At 43.4% G+C, this 8,305-nt stretch overlaps 1 protein-coding gene across 1 annotated transcript; it reads left to right on the forward strand.

The window, feature by feature from the left end:
- The first annotated feature begins 790 nt into the window (after window positions 1-790).
- LOC119658421 (histidine-rich glycoprotein-like) lies at window positions 791-2,457 on the forward strand. The gene is made up of 2 exons (XM_038065816.1): window positions 791-951; window positions 1,019-2,457. Exons 1-2 carry the CDS (start codon window positions 946-948, stop codon window positions 2,303-2,305), a joined length of 1,293 nt encoding a protein of 430 aa, XP_037921744.1. The 5' UTR covers window positions 791-945; the 3' UTR covers window positions 2,306-2,457.
- The last annotated feature ends 5,848 nt before the right edge of the window (window positions 2,458-8,305 follow it).

Here is an 8,305-nt window from a genome sequence, read left to right on the forward strand (position 1 = left end):
TTAAACTGGTCTGTACTTTATTCTACTATTTTTAAATCATTTTTTTCCGCGTATTATTCATCTAATTGTTTCAACCAATTCCGAAAGTGTCTGGGAAGACAATGTTATTTCTTTGCGCTAATTCCATTTAAATTGCTTGATCAGCTTCATTAAACGATGGGCATAAGAGCCTAGTTTACATTTAATAATGGGTCTGGCCTTCATATGTGCATAGTATCTCTGATTGCTGCACGTGCTTCATGTAACTCTTTTGATTCATTGATAGGGATCGGAATGTTGGAGGATTGGCTAACCTGCGTATAATTTCCGAGATTTGTCGTCACAATATGTCTTTGGGAGAAGAAATGCCTCAAGGGTCTAAAAAGCCAATCGGAACATATCCACCCATCAATCCGGATAAGTTTTTGTGTCTAAGCGATGTGACAAAGCCAGTGCCGCTTATTACAAAACTCGTATCGGATTTATAATTTCAGGTTGGACTCCAGCTAGCCCACATCACCAACATGTAACCAACCGGCGTTTCAATTAAATCACTCTGTAAACAAAGCGTTGGGATCCATTTTTTGTCACTTCTGAAAACTTTCACCGCGCCCGATACCTGTAAATCATAACACCGACCTGTGCAGACATTTTGTCTAATTCAGATTTTGCCTCCTGACCATGGGTTTCCGCGGTGAACCGGACCCCGGCCACCATCATATCATCGTCTTAATGAAAATTATATTTTGAATTGTGTACGTTGATTTACATAAAAATATAAATCCCCAGAAAATTGAACTGACCTGTAGCAAAGTATTGGCCGTTGGCTTGGAGGCTTGCTAGCATTCCACGGGTCATTTTTTGGGGGTATATAAATAGCAAAAATGGTGAATGTCGACCATCAGTCGGATTTAGTTGCACACCTTATTGGATATATTATTGAACTCAAGTGGATTACTAGCAAATATGAAGGTAAGGAGAGACTCAATGGTACCTGTGGATGCAGAGTAGGATTAATGGCTCCTTGTTTTTCGTTCAGGCATTTATATGTTTACTGGCACTCGTCGCTTCGACTCAGGCTACGTTCCTTGGCGGCGGCATTGGGGGACACGGCGGAGGATATGCTAAAGGATTCTCACATGGTCCTGATTCCGTAGTGCATATTGTGCATCCCGACCTGTTACATGATCATCACGAAGATTGCCATGATGATCACCATTACAGTCATATAATCCATGGTCAGCCCTTCTACAAAATTGCGGATGGTGGTCACCATTACGAGCACGAGCACCATCATCATCACCATGGCGGTGTTGAAGTTAAGAATCATTTTGTCCATGGAAAAGTCAAGTTTGTGCATGGACCTCCAATCGAGTATCATGAAAGCGGCAAATACCATCATGGACATGGGAAAGTGGAAGTAGTGCACGCAGCTCCACTCGTTCATCATGATATTGGCATTCATCATGCGGCGCATCACCACGGGGGTGTAGAAGTAGTACATGCTGCCCCAGTAGTTCACCACTCAGCTCATCATATCGACTTCCATCACTCAGGACATCATCATGGGAATGTAGAAGTACTCCATGCAGCTCCAGTCCATACAGAGCTCGCAGGGCACCACCACGAGGATGTTGAAGTAATTCATGCAGCACCGGTCGTCCATCATTCTGCACCAATTATTCACGAGGCTCCAATACACCATGAACACGTTGAAGTTGCCCATGCCGAACATATTGGCCATGGTGCCGCGGCCCACCATGAAGAGGCTGAATTAGTCCATGCAGCCCCCATTGTTCATGCTGCTCCAATCCATCATGAAGAAGTGAACCTTGTTGAAGCAGCTCCTGTTCACCACGAGCAATTGCAAGTTGTGCCCATCGCTCCCATTGTTCCGATTGCGCCTTTGGTGCATGTAGATGCACATGCAGGATATGGAGGAGGTTTTGGCTACAGTGGAGGATACGGTTATGGTGGCGGTTATGGCGGTGGCTTTGGCGGTCTAGTTCATGCGGAAGGCGGAGTAGGTTTGGGGGGAGGAGATATTTCTCTGAAACCTTTCCATATTGCCACCATTATTGAGGATCACCATCACGTTAAAGCACCACATGGAGTTAATGTGGCTCATGCTGGATATGCCGGTGGTTTTCATTACGATCATGGACATAGTTATGGGTATGGCCACGGATACAGTCATGGACATGATCATGGTCATGGCCATGTACACATTTTACATAACCAAATCGGACATGTTACCCACCACAAAGGAGAACCTTTCACATTAGTTAAAATTCATGAAGTCACTAAAGGAAAGGGTTTGTGGTGAAACCCCTGATTTTAGTGTGTTGAATTTATTAATTGTTAATAGATGTAAGCCGTTAGCTGTTAGATTCTGTTGAAGCCAAATACATAGTCTGAGTTGATTTTAATTTATATAGAAAACATATGTTAGTAATAAAACACATGATCAACTATTAATCATATCTTTTCCTTACAATAAGTATCTATTATTTCTGCATTTACTTCTTCCATGGGAATCACGCTTAGCGTCTATGACTTGTGATATATCTTTAGATTGTTTATTATCTAAATGAACCCCATATTCAAACAGCACTTGTTACCATTGACATCAAATCAGGATCGAGTTGATACGGTCGAATTTCTTCACTAAACCGATTAACAGACTCAGGAAAATTTGGAAAGTTGGGAGTTAGATTAGCCGCTCCCATGTAAGCTTCAATTAAATTCACAGAAAGATCTTCTCTGAAGCAATATGGATTGATCATAATTCTGGTAATCCATAGACTCCAATTAAAATATCGCAAAAACTGCCAGTATATACTCGTGTTTTCTTTGAAAGTCGTTCTTTTATGAGATTTGAAAATGTTGAATATGTGGCGCGGCAGGATTCGCGGCATTCGAAATTTATTTCGAATGTTGCGAATACCAGCAGACAGATGACATCACCGGCGCTCTCCACTCAGTTTAGACCTCGCTACAGGAATGAAGAGCAGAGTAAGTGACGAGAAATGTCATACTTTGGAAATGAGAAAAAAATGAGAACCGAAAGATACAAGATGTCAGAAAAATAATAAAAATAACTAGCACCAGTTGTATTGTTGGAAAAAGTCAAAAAGATTCCTATACAAAGTTTCTATGAAATTCATTTTTTATTGAAGAGGATCCACGGATTTTCAGGAAGAAGCAACTTGAAGCAATCTTCCTGCAACACTCCACTGAAGGTGTTATCAAAGAACACTCCTGACATTGTATAACACATTCCAAATCAACAACAGACTTTTTTCTCCTTATAAATTTCCATCTTGGAAATATTCAAATAAATCGAAAGAGAAATTCAGAGATTCGACATGATTTTCATTTCCAGTCGGAAGTGACCGACATATCCGTGCTTGTATGTCCACAAATATTACATCATATCAAATTTTTATTGAATAATAGCGAGATTTATCTATGGGAGAAAACTGCATTAGATACCATTACGCAAACCAGTCTTTTCTTCGTGATTCGAGCATATACTATACCATATGTGTCATACTAACTTACGTGTCCAGCTTCAAGTCTTCCACTGGTCATCATCGAGATCTGCTCTTGTCTAATTTAAATAATTTTGCCACGCTGCTGGGTCATAAAAGACTATCTGATACCGTCAGCTCCGTGATTTCCATTAAGTATGCATATCAAAATCAAAGCGTAGATAAGGTCCAAAAAGAAATTATATTATTATGTTCGCCGCTTTTTAGATAACCGGTCGACTATGCAGTCAGCAGTTGAGCTGAGGCAGCGGTTTGCATTGTTATTATTGCTGATATGAAGAGCTTTCGATAGGTATCTTCCTTAATTGGAGCTAAAAAATCGCATTTTTTGCAGCTTCGATCACTCTACTGGTTTGGAGTAAGAGGAAAGAAAACAACACTCATTTCTTCTGAGTCACATGCTCAGATGTAACCTGTTTCTATGACCAGACGTATTTATTATGTGGACTGACGACTGGCGTATTTAGATGGATCAATTATCTGCTCCCGCTACCCATTAGTGGAAAGGAAGAGCAAGACACATGTGGATGCACGGAGTGAATCAGGTGAAGCAATATAACTTTTAGGTTGCTGCTTTAAACTTCAATCGGACTTGAATTTTTCAATAATGGCTTTAAAATTTTGTGGAAAAAAAACTTATTTAAATTGGTCTGTCTGTCTTTTTTGTAGCGCTGAATCGCAGCATGGAAAGTCAACCCGCTAAAATCGCGCCTCCCTATGGGATGTTGATTTCGAGCCGTCGCATAGTGGTCCATTGAGAGGCTCAGCAATAATAAAAAGCTGTTTTTCGTAGTTACAAAATGACCTAGAACCGATGCGTCGTTTAGTGTTGAATAACTCAGTTGCCAAGAGGAAAAAAAGCGTCCATTCAATGTCTCTTTGTCTTTGTTCTGTTAAGATGGTAGAAATCTTCAAAAGACACTGACCTGGACATACCAGTGAGTGAGATTTTTACTCATAAAACCACTCTTGATACAACCTGCCTCGTGGAATCAGCGTAAGGTATTACATCACGAGGCGGAGTTAGCTCACTTGGTCTCCTTTCTTCTATACGTGGCGTCGGTAACTCGTTTTCATTAGTTTAATGGGATAAGCCGCAGCTCCAAGCATACAGTCCTTGTGTACTATCCCCGCAGATCGCCTATTCAAGGGCCTATACCCTACGGCGATCGTGGGCTGTTGCAAATCTGCAAACATTCTTCAGAGATCTCTCTTCTTCTTTAAAAACAGCCTTACCAAGATATCTTCGTCTGAGGCGTGAGGAGGCCGGGTAGCTGCATATACAGGATGCGTACTGTATTTGAGGACATACATATATGTGGATATTTTTTTTTTTTTTCTTTTTGCTTCTTTTCAAATAAGACATGGAGAGCTACAACTTAATTCAAGAAATGAAGGGACACCGATTTATAAATCTCTAATTGCGCGCGTTCATTCATTCGTAAGGTTCGCCGTGACTTGGAAGGCTCAGGTGGCGATGGCGAATCTGTTGCAAAACCCAAAAAACACAAAGAATGTTCTGACACTGCCCGATCTGCAGAATGTATTCAACAAGTTCAAGCAATCACTGACGGGGACCCTTCAAAATCAATGAGGTCCTTGTGAGAGAGTTAAATCTTCCAGACGGCCTTATCCGTCGAGTTGTCCTTAAATATCTCCAGTATAAATCCTACCTTATGTGCAGAAGACAGTTTATGTCTGAGCAAAAACAAGAACAGCGAGTTATCCGATCAAAACGCCTTCTAAACAAAATTGAACAACCTGAAGCGCCTGAGATGTTTGGTTTTTTTCTAACGACAAAAATGTTGACCAAGACCAAAAGACCAACCACAGAAACTACAAATAGCTATGTTACAATCCTACAGAAGTTCCTGTTGTCATGCACTTGAAGTTTCCAGCCATTGCCACGGGTTTTGGGTGTTGTGAGCAACAAGAGACATGTGTCGCCAATACGTTTCTTTACTCAAGGATTTCGAGTGAATTCTGCTGGCATATATCGAGGTCGTAGCGACAGTAGTGAAACCCTGGATTGATAGTGTACGCGGTGACAGCCCATACATCTTTCAGCAAAAACCTGCTCCTTCACACAAAGCGATGGTGACACAAGATTGGAGGGCCGTTAATTTCCATAACAACACCGAAATTATGACAGTCTAGCTCCCCAGACGCTGGATTACTACGCATGGGGCGTAGTTGAGCGTGAAACCCTTAAGCATCTTTATAACACCTTTTCTTCTCTGAAGGCTGCAATTGATGCCTATAGTGGTCAAAGGGTAGTATAGGTCCCAGGGCGAAAGGTGGATTGGTACCAACGATGCAGCATAAAACCTAGGAAATGCCTGCTGAACCAGCAACAGCTCTACTACCAAACCCTATCTCCACCTCCACGTGGTGACCACTGAGAGCTCTTTCTTAACGAAAAGATGCAGACGGAGTAGGATGAAGGCGAGTCTCCCGCGCCTAAAAACGGGAAATATTGTACCAACTGGTCCTCCAGGTTGGGGGTTGGGTAGGGATGACAACCCTACACGGAAAACAACTTGTTACGAAGCCACAACAGGAACCTCGGACTGGACGGATTACACAACGACGAATCCGGCAACGACAACGGAATAACGATTTGCGCATTTTCTCATGAAACGTGCCTCGCTGTACAGAGATGAAGCTGATGAGCAGCTAGCCGATAACCTGTCCCAATATAGGGCTGCTGTAACAGCGTTGCAGGAGATGCGCTGGACAGAGACCGGTTTCCTGGAGAAGAGCCACCACACTCATATTATAGTGGCCATCCAGTAAACCATGTGCTCGAAGTAGGTTTCTTCATCATCATCATCATCATCAACGGCGCAACAACCGGTATCCGGTCTAGGCCTGCCTTAATAAGGAACTCCAGACATCCCGGTTTTGCGCCGAGATCCACCAATTCGATATCCCTAAAAGCTGTCTGGCGTCCTGACCTACGCCATCGCTCCATCTTAGGCAGGATCTGCCTCGTCTTTTTTTTCTACCATAGATATTGCCCTTATAGACTTTCCGGGTGGGATCATCCTCATCCATACGGATTAAGTGACCCGCCCACCGTAACCTATTCAGCCGGATTTTATCCACAACCGGACGATCATGGTATCGCTCATAGATTTCGTCGCTATGTAGGCTACGGAATCGTCCATCCTCATGTAGGGGGCCAAAAATTCTTCGGAAGGTTTCTTAGTCAGCCATAAAATGAAACCTGTTGTTATCGGCTTCGAAAACATAAGTGAACGGCTATGCACTCTGCGCTTGCGAGGCAAGTTTAGAAATATAAGCCTCATTAACGTTCACTCCCCTACGAGGCAGTAGAACGAACCCTCGAAGCCTGTTCCAGATATGATATTAAAATCATACTTGGGGATTTTAACAGCCAAGTAGGGGAGGAGCCCGTATTCAGGTGATACGCTGGCTCCCATAGCTTACACGAAAAAACAAATGATAACGGACTGCGGACTATTTAATTAGCAGGGTCACACGAAATGGTTGTTGGAAGTACCTGGTTTGCGCGGAAAGCGGTCCACAAACATACGTGGGCCTCTCCAGACGGGACCACTTTCAATCAAATTGACCACGTGTTGATCGAACGCCGCCACCTCTCAGCCTTGATGAATGTCAGAACATATAGGGGGGCCAATATAGACTCAGATCACTATCTCGTTGGCATGGTGCTCCGAGCCCGAATAACAATACCACCTAGAATCCCCTCTGACAATCAGGTGGGAGTGAACACTGAAGCTATCCACAACACAACCCTCCGCGACACCCATAAGAGGGAAATGGATGCCGCAATAACCGCAGTCAACAGAGGACCTGGAGATGAAGCATCAACTAATGATCTTCACAACCACCTGAAGAACGTTATCATGGATACGGCCACAAATATACTTGGCCCCAGCCGCAAAAGGAGTCGGAACGGCTGGTTTCACGATGAATGTAAACTAGCAACGGAACGGAAGAATGCCGTATACCGAGTAATGTTGCATTCTCAAAGAACGCGGGCACGCGCAAAGACTTATCACGAACTCCGTCGAGCGGAGAAGCGACTTCACAGATGGAAAAAGGAAGCCTGGGAGAACCAATAAGTCTGTGAACTAGAAAAGTACAGGGAGCAACCGCACCAGGCGCGGAAGTTTTACCAACAAGTCAGCAGGATGAAGTCTTATACACCACGATGCTCATCCTGCCGAGACAAAGAGGGAAATCTGATTTCCGACAGAGTGGGTATATTGGAGCGATGGGTTGAGTACTTTGATGAGCTACTGAACAACCAGAACATCGGCGAGTTGGAGGTCCCGCCAACTGAAGACGACGGACAAATACTGCCATCACCAAATTTAGGAGAAACAGTCCGTGCAATTCATCGGCTAAAAAATCATAAGTCGCCTGGGGCCGATGGAATTACAGCCGAATTGGTTAAATATGGAGGCGACCAGTTACACCAAGTGGTTCATCAACTTGTGCTCAAGGTATGGGACAGCGAATCAATGCCTGACGATTGGCAAAGAGGCATTATCTGTCTCATACATAAAAAGAGAGATATCACACCGTTCAGCAATTATAGAGGTATCACGTTGCTGAGTACCATCAATAAGATATTCTCCACTATCTTGCTAGGCCGGATAGCCCCATACGCTCAGAACATCATTGGCCCATACCAAAGAGGCTTCACTCCAGGCAAATCAGCAACAGATCAGATTTTCTCTCTGCGGCAAGCGATGGAAAAACCGTTGGAATATGGACAA

The sequence above is a fragment of the Hermetia illucens genome, chromosome 5 (genome assembly GCF_905115235.1).
Source record: "Hermetia illucens chromosome 5, iHerIll2.2.curated.20191125, whole genome shotgun sequence".
NCBI lineage: Eukaryota > Metazoa > Arthropoda > Insecta > Diptera > Stratiomyidae > Hermetia > Hermetia illucens.